Source organism: Mastacembelus armatus, chromosome 17, assembly GCF_900324485.2.
Source record: "Mastacembelus armatus chromosome 17, fMasArm1.2, whole genome shotgun sequence".
NCBI lineage: Eukaryota > Metazoa > Chordata > Actinopteri > Synbranchiformes > Mastacembelidae > Mastacembelus > Mastacembelus armatus.
In genome coordinates, this window is record NC_046649.1 from 14,108,967 (window position 1) to 14,124,639 (window position 15,673).

The 15,673-nt window shown below is 38.8% G+C and overlaps 1 protein-coding gene across 2 annotated transcripts in view; it reads right to left on the reverse strand.

Annotated features, from left to right (window-relative positions):
• LOC113133802 (dipeptidyl aminopeptidase-like protein 6) overlaps positions 1–15,673 on the reverse strand; it is a 59,635-nt gene that overhangs the window by 6,394 nt on the left and 37,568 nt on the right. For both annotated transcript variants that reach the window (XM_026312711.1, XM_026312712.1), the window contains exons 2-9: positions 15,379–15,493; positions 12,952–13,050; positions 9,378–9,472; positions 9,196–9,270; positions 9,058–9,110; positions 8,512–8,593; positions 4,079–4,199; positions 244–398 (exon numbers count right to left, since the gene is read on the reverse strand). In XM_026312711.1, the coding sequence (XP_026168496.1) occupies positions 244–398; positions 4,079–4,199; positions 8,512–8,593; positions 9,058–9,110; positions 9,196–9,270; positions 9,378–9,472; positions 12,952–13,050; positions 15,379–15,493 (795 nt within the window). The remainder of the gene's footprint in view (positions 1–243; positions 399–4,078; positions 4,200–8,511; positions 8,594–9,057; positions 9,111–9,195; positions 9,271–9,377; positions 9,473–12,951; positions 13,051–15,378; positions 15,494–15,673) is intronic.

Consider the following 15,673-nt stretch of genomic DNA (forward strand, 5'->3'; position numbering starts at 1 on the left):
ACTTAAGTAGTAGGATTTTATTACTCCACTCCAGAGGGAAATATTGTAATTTTTACTCCACAATACATTTTTCTGCCAGGACCTTTGCTTTTAAATGCACTATTTTCACTTGTAATGAAGTAATTTCCCATTGGGGTTGTAAAATATCTTCTACGGCTGCTTCTTTCACTACTGTCTGTGTGTAATCAAAATGACAGATTGAGCTCGAGATTCGGGGTGAGATGGCGGCTGAATCCAACTTGCCTTCGGGTAGTGATATTCCAGACTAGCGGGGTACGGCGTTCCTGTGAAAAAAGGAACTTCCATCTTCGGCACCAGTGAGTCATTAAAGGTCATGTAGGCCAGACGGAGCCCATCAGGAGACCACCAGTGAGCTATGTTTGTCTGTAAGAGCTCCTCTGAAATAAAAAGCAAGCAGAAAATGCACTATACACTGCCAATAATGCATAAAAGTGAAGACCAGAATGCATTATATTCTATTTTCATTAATGTTGTCTTACTGTTTCTTACGGATTATACACCACCAATTCTCAGCAATGTCTGCCACACACCTGTTAGATGGTGTTTATGCACTTAATACTCTGACACTGGTAAAGACATTTCCAATGTGCCACCTTTGAAACAGACGCTCGTTAACTTACAGCATGCATGATTTATGGTGCCCATTTCCTGTACTGGCCCCAGCAAAAAAAAAAAAAAAAAAAATCAATCAATTATTCACATTTAATTTTGACAGTTTGCAATCTAAAACAGTAAAACCACAAGCTGGGATTTAAACACGCTGTACTGATGGAGATTTAATGCCTGTGAAACAAATAATGTCAAATACAAATTATGATCAAAATATAGCTGTACTTAGTATGACTGCCTTCTTCATTAATCAAGTGTCAACCCACAAAACACTTCTCTGCAGATTCTATGGGGGTTTTTCCCATTATCTCCCCCTCATACTCTTCCACTGAACCACAACGTGTTTTCCCTCTTTATTTCACATTCTTTCCTTGTTCCTAGTTCTGGTGCATAAGGTGTATTGGGTGGTGTTGGATACCAAAGCCTTGAAATATTCCTCGTGACTCAGGCTAATTTGCTGTAACTCAGGGAGCTGATGGAAGATCAAATTATTTTAAGAGGCTGGTTAGTTGATGAGTGACTTTCATCCAGCAGGGGGCAGGAGATCTCTTTGAAAAAACATTTACAGTAAACCCCTGACCGTTCCTACATGAGGTCCAAACAATAGCCTTTTGCTGAAATGATCAGTTCAACCTTGATGAAGAATTTCTGATTTTGTTATAATTGATGTTTTCAGGCTAGAATTATTTTTTCACATGACAGTGAATGCAGAGGTCAAAGCCCGTTACACCAGGTCAGAACGGCCAAAGGAGACTATTCAGTGTTGAATTCTCAGCTGCTGATTGAGTTCTCACTATGTTGCACTGCAGCAGAATTTTCAAGGCCTGTGCCCACAGAACATCAGCCTACACTATTTTTTCCATAGCCCAGGAGGAGCACATAAAATTTATTTTATTTATTATTTTTTGAAGGCTGGCACATTTAATAGCACTCCTGGAGTGTTGCTCTTTAACAATGCTGCTTTTATTGGCATTTAACATGAACCATAGGATGTACAGTGAATCAGAAGCAGAACCTCATACAAAACAAAACAAACAAACAAAAATTTAGCAATTGCTGTGGCAACTTGCTTGTCCTTGCATTCACTGTTGCAGTTTAGTGTAGGGGGCACTGCAGATAAACCTCCATCCACCGGGGGGACGTCTAATGCACAGACCAAAAACTATGGTGATTTGAGTGTACACATGTGCAATCACGTGAAAATACAAATCTATACAACATATTTTTATAAAAAGCAACTCCTCTCATCTCTTCCCCTCTTTCCTAAACCCTACATGAGACACTGAGAATCTTTCCAACATTAATCCCATGACTTCACTATGTCTAATCTCTAGAGCTTGCACATTAGCTGAAGCTTTATTATGACAACTGAGGAATAATTATGAACACAACATCAAATGATTGCATATATATATATATATATATATATATATATATATTTTTTATATATGTTTGGCCAAGCATTGTTTAAACCCACAGGACTATATTTGAATCATTTTATTGTTTTGATACTGATGGCTAAAATATTGTATGTAATGCAATGGTGCAGTAATAAAAATGGCACAATTTGTTTGAATATTGGATATACTGTTACTTCAATGACCTCTGCTCACAATAATATTGATACTTGGGATGACTCAGGCAGCCTCACCTTGAACCATATTCAAGCATCCTCTACCAAACGTATCTCAGCAGGACACACCCTAAGAATGTGTTTAAAAACATATGCTACTGTACATGATCTCTGTTTCCCTGAGACTGTGTCTGTTATCCACTGACAAATACATTAAACACAGCAGGAAAACATAGTAAGGCAAATCCTTCTTTAGAACTGAAAATTCATTATTTCTTTCATGTCATGTTGTGTGGCTACAGCAAAGAAATAATACCATTAATGAAAAAAACTGATTAGAGCTGACCCTGAAGCAGTTCATGCACTGTAACAGAATTTCTCTCATAACAACTGGTATTTTTCAGTTACGTAATAAAATTACACTGCTATTATTTATCCTAACCGTCTCTTGATATAAAGCCAAAATTAATAATTATAACAATCCCAGAAAATAGAATTTTTTATTTATTTATTTATTAAACTATATAATTTATAGTAAAATTTATCATAAATAATTAGTGTCAAATGTAGCAGTGTATTGGTAAACAAATCCATATTCAAGTGGCATCTAAAAATCTCTCACATATGAGATAATCAGAAAATTGTCTATTAATTTTCAAGTATGCTGTCTTTTGAACATCTGCTGCTTAGGATTACAGCACTGCAGACATGAATTAATTAAAATTGCCTCAACAGAAAGAGAAGCTATGGGAAGTCTAGAGGGGCAGTGAGGCAAAGCCAACTGTGTTTTCAACTGTCATGCACACAAACAACCAGAACTTCTCAGAGAAGGGCAGGTGTTGTAAGATTGGATTAAAATGGTCATCACGTTTAGTTCCTTAAATACACCAGACATCCCTGCACTCCCATGACCCATGTTGTTTGTACTTGGTCATGGTTTTTGACATATCACAACCCGACAACTAGTGTTGTAGTGTCTTTCAGCTAACTGTTCTGTTGTTTCTGCTGTTTCTTGCTATGTTGACTTCACTGTTCAGAATAACGGAGCTAAAAGGAGTGTGAGTAGTGGACTTACAGTCATTAGGTGACAGGAAACATAATTCTAAATCAGTTATTTTGTTGTTCTGTCTGTGGGATGTGTAAATACACAACTTTTTTTTTTACACAACACATACAACTTATTTATTTGAAAAATAATGTTTTTACAGCCTGTGTCCCTGCCTCTAAAGTGGATAAAAATCAGCCAGTGAAAGTTTATGTTGAATGATGTTAATAGTGTAATTCCATCTTTGGAGCAACAGCTTGGAGGAGGCACTTTTCTGTTTCCATGACAATGCTCCTGTGCAAAAAAGCAAGGTCCAAATGGTTTTCTCTTTCTGTTGTGAATAAACCTGATTGGCCAGCACACAGCCTTAACACAAACCCCATCCAACACCTTTGGGATGAATTAAAACACAGACTGTGAGCCAGACTTTATTGCCCAGTATCAATCTCCAAACTCTAATTTACTCTCTAATGCTCTAGTGGCTGAATGGGAACAAATTCTTATCGCCAGCATCCACATTTTTGTGGAAAGCCCTCCCAGAAGAGTGGAAACTGTTTTAATGGCACATTATAGTGCCTCTACTTTTAAATGAGATGCTCCAAGAATACAATGTGACACTTCGATGACCACAAACATTTGACCACTTAATGACTATCTAGACTTTTTAGACAATTTCATTCACTTCATTCAGGCTTAATATTTTTTTTAAAAAAATCTAATACTCTTACTGAATCTAAAGGAAAGTCCACTATTTGCAACACAGAAATAAGGGACATGGCACGATCCTGGGCTTTGTTGTATTTTGGTGTAACTGTTTGCAGTTGTCTTACCCTCATACAGCCAATCAGCAAGTCCGTTGAAGATGACTCCATCCTGACCGGTGGAAACCAGGCGGATCGCTCGACTCTCTATCGTCGATTTGTAGTAGATGTTGTTTTCAAATATGAAGATCTGGACAGAGAAATGCAGAAATCATTGCTCTCTATATCACAGTATGTAACCTAGTATTGTTATGTGTTTTGCTCCATTGGTAGATTTAGAGCTGGTCGCATTTTTCCCTTAGCCTCTGTGCCTCTAATCTTTCTATCTACAGTATGAAATTCTACACCAAACACACTTGTGGCTCTTTATCACAACAGGACTTTATCTTAATTCAGATAAAAAAAAACAGCTCAATGACAAGTTAATACAGTCTCAGTTGACACCTGCTTTAAGCACTGTATTAAAAGACATCTGCCTCATTGTGGTACAAGCTGGATTCCTCTCCAGAGCAGTGTGAAACCCTTTCTCTTGCTAATTAAGGCACTGGAGCCGACTGAGGTCCTGCAGCCATAAACACATCACTGAAGACATATACCAGCACAAACAACATTTTCCCCCAGTTTACGGAGACATTATGTTGTCTGGTGGGGGTAGATGATTGCTCAACTGAAGCGTGGGTTACACTGCTGATTTAAGTCCTCAGCATCTTCAGTGGCATGGCCTGAAGGAAATAAGACATCACTGGCAGATGAGTGTGTCACACTAAAAACCCTCTGTCAATCCACTTCACTGTCCCCTACCATTCGCCCTGCTGATGCAACAACCTGCCCCCTGAAAAAAAAAAAAAAAAAAAAAAAGGTACAGGCGGGCATGTGTTACTGAGGGCGTGGCTTATCCATGCTTCTCAGGGTAAATCCTAATTCCACTAACTGCATCCATGTTTCCCTCACTTGTGTCTTTTTCTTGCATCTTAGTCCCAACTAAACACAAGATAATTCACAATATTGCAAAAAGAAACAGAAGCTTTAATGCATGATAGGAACCATTTTAAAATGGGTAACTTTGGAATTTGAATAGAGTTTGAATAGACCCTCCCAAACACATTAAAAATAATATTTTGGGGGGTGTGGCCTTAACATTTACACATTCATCATACATTAGTCATAAATGTTCAAATAATATTTTCCCCAAGAAAAGTCTAACACAATATCAGACACCCCTAAAGTGGCTCACACCACTTCTACTCCATGATACAAGCCGCCAAAACACTGAAACTAGTATTGAAAGCCACACTCAATGGAGAGAATGTGTAAGTACTGTAGTTATCCATCCATTACTGCACCTAATACATTCGTGTTTTCATTTGACTCATCTTTATAATGCCAATATGCTATGTTTGGAAGGACTAGATTAATAATAAATACTTCATTGTAACTTGATGGAGCAAGAGAAGCTGCCTACTCCTGTCTCATTGTAGACTGAGATTTAACATGAACCAAAGGAAGACAGGACTGGCTGCCACATACGAGTTATAAACGTGTGATCTGCGATAATAGTTGTCACTGTATAATTTGTTATAAAGTATTTGTATGTTGCCAAAAACAAAACAAAAGAAAAAAAACACTGACATTTTTACTCTCCAGTGGTGCCAGTATGAGGGAGGTCAATACTGGACCAACTGGTATCAGGTCATGTTTGGTGTGACCGTGCTGTCAGCTGAAACCTCTTCACTTACATCGAAGCCTCAGATCACTGCCACAAGAATCAAAAAAGAGAAAGACATTGCTCCTTTCGAGAAAATCAAAGATTTATATTGTGGGATCGATATCTGAGGTAAACAGATCAATGCAGGGCTGTGGAAACAGAAGGAGACTAATACTTGGCAGATGTTGCAAAAGTGGTGCAGCTTTCACAGAAGGTAAAAATCTCAATATCCTGATTTTTAATATACTGTAACAGCTGCCTCAAAATTCAACCTCGATTCAGCTTCACAATATTAACACCAAATGATTAGGAGACATATGCAAAGTCCCCAGGGTCAGATATATCATTGTTAGCAGCATTTAGTGGTAAATGATTGTGAATGGCCTCTAAAAACTGGAAAACTTTTGACTTATTGATCATTAGAGGATTTAGATGAGAGAGAAAAAGCAAAAGGCAAAGAGTTAACTCAAAAGGTTGGCAAGATGAAAGTATCAGCATCAAAGACACCCATGGAGATTCAACAGCAGGGTTTCTTATTTGCTTTTTGTGTCTACAAGTGTGTGTGTTTCCTGTTGTGAAATACTGTCCAATTTGGTCAAATGATCTTTTGATTTGGTTTCATTTTTGCTCTTAAATGCACCACTGTCTTTGGCCTTCTTCACTTCTGTGTTAATGTGACCTCTTTCTCAGGTGTGTGTGTGTGTGTATGTGTGAGAGTGTAACGGTGTGTGTGTGTGTGTTAACCAAGCCTCACTGATTGCTCTGTCACGGTAGAGTAATTGCTTGTGGTTTAATGAGGGGAGTGTTACAGCATTCATCTCGCTGCCCCTCTCACTGTACACACTTAGACCTGCTGCTCACTTTTATCTTCTGATGAAACACCTGATGATACACTACTCCAATTCTGATAAACTGGGAAATCATTGTATTCATAAACCATCAGTAAAAAAAAACAAAAGCAAACACAACATGTCTGTCATCTCCAGGTCAGACAGACATAAGGCAAGAGCTCATGTCATTTTGCTGATCATTAAATCACATGCACAGCTACAGTAACAGCAACGCATCTGCAGTTCTATCAAATGATACGACGAGAGCAATTATGCAATAAGAGAAGGCTTTGAAATAATAGCCAATGAAACGCGGTGCTGTCTGTTGTCTAAGTCCTGTAATCCAAACAGAAAATAATCTAAAATGTAACAGGTTAAAAAAAAAAAAGGTAGTGTATGCATTAGGCAATAAACCAAACTTTTATCAGGTGCTTGAATCAATGGCACTTTTAAGCACAAGAGGGATAAGTTATTGTTCTGTTTTATGTCTCAATATTTTCTGACTATTAATAGTCTGTCTGTGGTATTTAGCCTCAAGCTCATTGACGATCATAAGATTCCTACTAAAGATCTATGATGAAGTCTCGGAGGGGAGGAGGGTTCGGGAATTACGGTATAAAATATACACTGAGACAAATAGAGGATATACACAGAAGTAAAACTCTAGGCTATTTTTTTACACCAGGAGCACACTGACTTACATACTTATATACTATACATAATATCTATAAATCAGCCGTGTGACTGTATGAGTTATTGTGTTAAATAATAAAACACCTGCAATTGTGTGTGTGTGTGTGTGTGTGTGTGTGGGGCATGAGATCTCCTTCACTATTGTTATTTAATGCATGTTACCATAGATTGTCCGGTTCTAGGTGTTGGTGGATTCCTCGTTTTCCTCACAAGTTTAGTCTTCTTTGACTTTCTTGTTTAATCTAAAGTTAGCCAGATTTGCAGTGTCTGTTTTGACATTGCTCAAAATAAAACCTTTTCTAGCCTCTGAAAACTGCAGGTGCAAAAACCAGCCAAAGTTCAGCTAAAAACAGCACCCTCTGTGCTGCGGTGAAGATGTTTAGGACAGAATAAAGAGGAGAGAGAGAGAGAGAGAGAGAGAGAGAGAGAGAGAGAGAGAGAGAGAGAGAGAGAGGGGTGTCAAGCTTATTTTAAGGGTCTGAAGCACTGGAGGTGTTAGAACCCTACTGTTTCTTCCTCTACACATTATCCTAGGCATTAGGTAGGTAAAATTAATGTTTGGTAATTAGTTTCAGCTAAGCTATTGTTGGTTCAACTCCCAGCTACTGCAGACTTTGTGCTCTGTGATTCGTGTGTTTTTTAGTGAAACGGAACAAATAGTACAATGACAAAGTACCGACTTTATCTAGGTTTACCACACTATTAGTTTTTGCAATTATTATAAGTGTTAAAGTGTATTATGTAATTTAAACCTGTATAAAAGTTGAAAGAGAGAGTGTGTGAGAGGGAATGAGAGGGGGTGGATGTCATTTCATTTATGATTGTCTGAAATTGCAGAAAATGTTTTTGTTTATCCAGTCAGACAAATGGCCTGCACACACAATCTCTCTCTCACTCTCACTCACACACACACGCACACAGTTTTATCGGTGCCATGTCTTTGCTCCACCCAGCAATCCCACACTGTCCAACCCTCGGGTTGTGCCACTGAGATGCCATCTGCCGCCATGGCTCTCACCAGCTCAACTGCTCTAACCAAGTTGTGACAGTAAGAACTATATTCGGTGACAGTAGCAGAGGTCAAAGGAAAGTTCACCTCAGGACCATTATAGTGTACATCAAACCTCTGACTGCCACAACATTTTTTCAGTGACAATGCCACTATGACGAAACCTAAATTACTACTGTGGCTCCTCTGCAGTGTCAGGCTGATTCTGACAAATGCCCACCACTGTGCCAGTATTCAGAGTGTAATCAGGTTTTGGCAACCTTACCAGCTGCTGGCCTTGGGGTCCCCATCCAGCAAACTGAAGAGCAGTGTCATGCACCTCAGGGGGATTCAGAGGCCAAGTCTCTCTGTGGACACAACACATTGAAGAACCAGTACAGTATTTGTGTGTACTATATGCAAAATGCGCACTATCTATATACAAATGCACAGTTAAAGCGAAAAAGTTGTGTTTTTGTCTTGCTCCCTCACTGTAGGCTGCATCAATCATCTACTGTACATTCCTTTTTTTAGCACAAGCTGAGTGTGGCTGACTTGGCTCCCTACAAATACAGAACAGTAGGGAAAGAAGCAGACACAGATGGATGAAAGGCTAAAAAACAGGGCAGGTCGATTGCAGTGCACAAAGCTAAAGTGAACTTAAATGCATTCCCACAAAGTAGGAGTGAAAGCAGGTAAATTGGGCTGATGCTGGTGAACTATCTATGTCTGCTGAGAGCATACTGTCCAATCAGAGGTGTGCACAATGAAGAGGACCAGAAAGAAAAAAGCAACACATGATAAAGGAAGACACCACAAAGGTCTGTCTTACTGTGTCACAAGGCTGTAGATAATGTACTTGGCCACATAGGAGTGTTGGTAGATCTGTGGAAATAAGCAGTGTAACAATTAAAGGAGGACAAAGTCTGGAACAGTTATATGATGCGAGGTAACACTCAGATTCTCTCACCGGTTTCACTTCAAAGGCAAACAACACATGTTGCATGTCTGGAGACACCTGATAATTGGCAGCTCTGGATCTGTCCTGGATGGGATCAAAAACACACTTGCAGTATTAACAGAGCCAATAGATCAGTTGCAGAGTGTATAGTTACTGCTCTTAAATTAAACTGTGCGTAAGATGATACTCACAAACAGCTGGTTCGGCACAATGACTGTTCTCTCCGTCGTGTCAACATTGAGCTTGACAACATCCCCATGTCTTGTACGATACAGAAGCTCATTGTCTGTAAATGGCAAAGCAACCAATAGAGTGGGAGCTAAAAGAAACTGTGCTAGCACAGAGTTAATAGTTTTATTAGGATTTTAAACCTAAACTAACTGACCTAAATGTCATAATATCTCTATAGAAGATGCAGCTGGCCAGTCAGGGTCAGTTCCTTAATCTAAACCCAAACTCTAACCAGTCTTATGATGTTTAACCTCACTCCAATCTGATTAGAACCATAAGCAGTTAAATCTACCTACTTCCAAGACTTAGGAACTAATATATACCCCAGCATATGTATCATGGCCATGCTCAGACCATGATAATTAGGCAAAAGAAGTTTTTGACACCTGACTTTGGCATCTTGCAGAGTTTGTTCTGTTTCACTTTATTTCTAATTTTACTCACTAGGGACACAAGCAAAAGCTGATAGCATTAGTGCATGCAGACTGTAGGATAGGAATTCTAATTAAGCCAAATCAATTTCATAATATGATCTGAGCTGGGAATCATAAAGAGTTGTGATGGTGATTTAGTTGCCCAAGTTGTTGCTTTTGTTTCATGAGTAGATGTAGATTCAGAAGTCCCCCGTTGATACCTTGCTTTCATTATTAAACAATAAAACATTCTGTTATAGCTCAAAAATATGAATGTGTCAGACAGGCAGCATCAGCTCTTTGTTTCAGAGATAAGTCTGAAGGTTGAATCCCTTGTCTTTGGATTTTAGTCTGTGGGAGAAACTCAGAGGTGAACCCAAAGACTACTGAGGCAAGTGGTGATCAAAGAGCAACGGGGATCAATTACACACTGCTGTGAATGAAGCCCACAAAATATTGATGAGGACTACTGAAGTGTGAGCTTGTCCCATTGGACTTCCTATCAGAAGGTCATTAGCACCAAATGGGAGTTGATTGCATTAACTGACAAGATGCAATGTCACACAATTGATTGACAGAGTTTCATCAGGTGGTGAGGACGTTTTCATCATGGCTGTGAATGAAGGGCATAGAAACACAGGAACTTAACTAATTATATGATAATAATCCAATAATGTAAGTAATCAGGGGAGCAGTCTACATGGCAGAACAAATGGACAGATGAAATTTTATAATATCTCTGTAGAAGATGCAGCTGTCAGCTGACACTGACAGGTGGAGAACCACGTGGCTGTAATTTTCTACCAGGATACTTTACTGTGTAATTTTTTATTTAGGTAATACTCTAAGAAGCTTTATGGAGACCATAGAGTGCACGGATATCACACTCACATAGGAAATGTAAATGAATCAGCAGTGGATAAATATAGTCTATGTTCCTGGTTTGGATAGTCTAAATAAATACTGAGAATGGAAGTTAACTTTTGACCTTGAAACACTTGCATGACTAAAAAATTCTTTACTCAAGGTTAACTTTTTTTTCCTGGAGTGGTTACCTGCTCAGTTTACCTTGAGCAAACAGAATTTACTGAAGAGGACTCCAGTTTATAAACCGTATCTACTGTACACACTTTTCTCACATTGTAAAAATGCAGTCACAAACATCAGCACTATACTACCCTAAACATTCCTTATAGCACTTTACAAGCACACAGATTTATTAAAATTCCTTATTAAAATTATAGATAAGAACAACTTACTTTGGGATTTAACAGTAAAGTAATAGTTAATTCTGTTAATAACAGAATGACACTAGTTTAGACTGATGTAAAAATCTTGTAATCCATCCAACAATGAAGACTTACTGAGTTTCTCACGCAAAAGCTGAAAATGATTTCAAGCCATTTTCTGGTCGAACACCAGAGGGCACTGAGTGAAGTGATGCAAAGTTCACCAGCTCAGCTCAGCTTCCTGCTTCCTACTTTGTCAAGGTTACAGAGGCCAGAGCAAACCCAGTCTGTTCAATTAAGACAGTCTCAGTGTGCAACCAGTTCAAGGCATACTGAATTTGTAAAATATTAAATAACTTGGAAATGGGTGCATTTGTTTGCCATGGATACAAAAACCAAATCATGCATGTGCATAATGTTGAATAACATTAAAGAGACCTTAGATTTTGTAAAAATGCTTCTCACATCTCTTCACTGAGTTCTTGCTAATCCACCCGCCACATATGGATCCACTCTGCAGCCATTACACATTAACAAACTTAAGACTGCTTGGACTCTCTGGGTCCATTCATTGCCATTCACTTACATTCATTTAACACATCACAGTGTTAAACCAAATCAGCCTTTAACCAACTTTGGACCATTTAAAGATTAAAAACACTCTTAGGGAAACCTAAACTTGAAATACTAACACACACGTTTGTTTCTTCCAGGCAGGACTATTGTAATGTTTTGTTTTCTGGTCTTCTAAATTCTTGCCTCAGTGGCATACAGATAGTCCAGAACGCTTCTGCCAGGTTAATTACTGGTACTTGGAAATTTTATCACATTTCTCCCATTCTTGCATCCTCACAGTGGTTACCTTTGCATTTAATGCATTTTATGCTTTTGGTGGTTCCCACAGTCAGTAAACTTTCCTCTGGTCAACGTGCCTTTTCATACCAAGCCTCAGTCCTCTGGAATGCTCTGCTGTTAGACATTAAATCTGCCCCTAGTGCAGTGGTTCTCAAACCTTTTCTGTTGGGCTCCCCTTTGGAGAAAGAAACATTTCTGTGCGACAATTGGTCAAATCTAACTTTTATTGAAAGAAACATCAAATATTATTAAATGTTTATGAAATGTTAAAATGTTTGCCTAAATAATGCAAAAAAAAAGAACATAAAAAAACATTTTCCAAAAAAAAAAGATTTTTAGCAAATAAAGATAAATATTTTTCAGTATCAGTGGCTGCAATGAGCCCATTATAAATTGCACATATTTTTAGAACAAACTCTCCAAACTGTGCAAAAACAAGTGCAAATATGAAAATATGACACAACATTGTCTGTCACTGTCTTGTTAGTTTCGGAAACGTCGCATGTTTTTCTTTTCACTTCAGTGAGATACTTGTATTTATTCAAACGTGTGTAATCAGTGAGAAAGAGACCGGTGAGAAATCATCATGGCAATAGATTTGTTGTTGTACGTCCCTAAAATGGGTTCGGGGTGCACAGACAGACTGCCCTAGTGTTTCTGTTTTTAAGAGAAGACGGAAGACATTCTTATTTTCCCGTGCCTTTGACTAGACCACTACTCGTTATTTATTATTCAAGCCTTAATATTCTGTGTCTATTTTAGCTCTGCTGCTGTGTAGATTTTATTAATTTTATCAAATTTATTTTTCTTGATTTTAATTGTTGATTTTAACTGAGATTATTGTACAGTGTGTTTGTTTGTGAAACACACTTTAAATAAATCAAAATTGAAATTGAATTTCATTTAAAACCTTTAACTACAGTTACAGTTTAGTTATTAGTTATATGATGATCTCTGGGCTAAAACAGTCGTAATGTTGTGGATGAAAATCACTCACTTTTCATATTCTAAATGTGAAAGGCAAAATGTTCACTCACCGCTGAGCCATTTAGCCTCTGGGTCATGGATGTGAAGGTCTGGACCAAAAACATCATCTACGGTAACTTTCTTCTTTAGGGCGAGGCTGTCATCTTCACCTGTCAAGGGCATCAACAAAAGATAAACATGGATGTATAAACGTGATTTGCAGAAACCTAATGAAAAAACTGGGGACTATCTTTTGACTTTTTCATCATGTTTGCTCAAAACGCTGCAGCCTCATCACAAAGACTGTCAGCATCTCAGTGTAATATACTCCTCTTCTAACTGTGGTGATAGCATCTCCAACAACCATTCCCCACTATAGGTAGAGCAATTTAGAACAAGTTACAAACAAGAAAGGGGCCTCTGGTATTGCTCTATTGATCTGAGAGCCCCTTTTTCATTTTTCACCAGCAGGAGTGAGAATCCTTCCATCCCCAAAACTCAAAAAGAGAACCGAAGCTGACAACTTCTGGTGCAGACAGCGGGGTAACACAAATGAGCATGGATGTGAAGAAAGAGACACAGCAAGTGTTTGAGCCCTTTAACTGTCTTCTACCACACCTCTACTCAGAAAACAACCATTAGACATGAGTTGTTAGAATGGCTGACAGCCCGGTGTTACTGTACAAAACATTTAGCTGACATTCTTCAGCAGGTTCCATGTTGTGATTGGGCAGGAAATCTGTGTGTGTAAATACTACGTTACACGTTGTCAAGTGTTTATCGGCTTGAAAAAATTTCAGAGAAATTCTCTTGTCTGGCAAGAAGCTGCAGAGCGCGTGGAGAAAGCTAATTTCCAACACGAGGCAAATGGTATCTCTGATTCTGTGCCAACCTGACAAATGGCTGGAGCTATTACTGCATAATCATCTCCATTAAACAGGCCTGAATGGCATTACACATTAAAAGACCCATTACCTAGTGAGACGATGACCCCGCCTCTGTGTAAAACTGGTACACAATCACCAGCTCGAAAGAACCATGTCATCTGTCTAACCTTGCCCCCTTGGAAAAAAGGTTATTAAATTAAAAAATAGCTGCCTGCTTTGTGAGGTGAAGCTGAATCCTCTTGCCAAAGGACTTCGCCTCATCCAAATCTGAATTTAAAGTTGCGTGTATGTGTAGAATACGTGTGTATGCCTTGGTTACTTAGGAGACAATAAAAAAAAAAAAAGAAGTCACATATTTTACCATTTACCATGTGCAGCAAAGAATAGTAATAAGGATCCATGTGGGTTTTTTCCCCCCCAACATCTGGTACCTTGTATGCTGTGTGTTTCTGTATATTTTGATGAATATTCAGGTCTATCTGGGTGCAGCTTTGCAGATTTTCTAAACCTTTTCCCACTATTAAAATAATCATTTAAGAGAAATGCATACCCTTGGCAGAAGTATGTGCAGAGGTATGTGCTCTCTGAGTTTTACCTGAGGTGCAAAATGTTTCTGCTGTTCCCAATTCAAAGTCAAGGCTGTGTAGAAAACTTGCATATTGAGTGCAAGTGAGTGAGTAAATACTGAGCGTGTTGTTACTGCTGCCAGGGAAGTCATGATTTATATCTTTATTTGTTATCTCAATGCCTGAAAAACTGGACTGAAATTTGATGGAACACCCAAGAAACAATCATTAGTGAGTGAGGAACCAGGGAGAATGCATAATGGGGAATTTTTGAACATTAAAGATTAACGCTGAACGTTAAATCTGGATGAGGCATTACTACTTGGCAACCCTACTGCTAAAAACGACCATCAATTCTGGACAGCTCTGCAAAAGCTCTGATTATTATGAATATATTTTTGCATTCAATACTAATAGTGTAAAATTCTTGTTTTCTACAATACAAGGCACCTATGGGATGGTGTGGTATACAGTATATTTTGTACTAAGAGCTGAGTATGGGTGGGGTTAGGCAACTAAGATTGAATTCATGGCTAATAAATAGGTGGTGAAATCAGGTCACCTGCATGTAACCACACAGCTATTTATCACCTTGATCTCCATACCATTCCTTTGGTTCAATGCATAACACTTCACTGCTCACTTCCTCCTGCACTGACACTAAAGCTTGGCATGTGGATGTAAAGTATAAGGTACAGAATTGTCCAGGGTGGTGTCGTGGTTTGCACGGTCGCTTCACAGCAGGAAGTTTCCAGGTATGAATCCCGTTCAACCTCGCTGACATGCAGGATGGAGGCTAATTGGTGACTCTAAACTGCCTGTAGGTGTGAATGTGAGTGTGAGTATCGTGTGTCTCCATGTGTCAGCCCTGTGATAGACTGGTGATCTTTTCAGCTGTATCTACCTCTTGCCCAGTGTCAGCTGAGATTAGCTCCAGCCACCCAATGACCATGGATGGATTGAGTTGTCAAAGATTTTCTAATATAATAATTTCTTGGATATACATTCTGATTGCTAACAAAAGTGTGTGTGTATGTGTACGTACGAGGGGTCAGCAGGATGACGGAGGTGACAATCAGGGAACAGATGATGAGGATGACCAGCAAGGCGATGGCTATTCCCTTCCAGTTCCTCTGAGGTGGCGCGCTGCCCACCAGGTCCTGAAAAATATACACGACACATATTTTGTTTACACTGACGCAAACACACACATACGCAGAGAAATATGACCTTGTGTTGGGTAAAGGTAACAGATAAAATGTTTTCACTCCTGCAGGCTTGATCTGCTTCACTGTATTATAGAAAATGCTGAGGAGAAGGTGCTTAGGTGATGAGTTTTA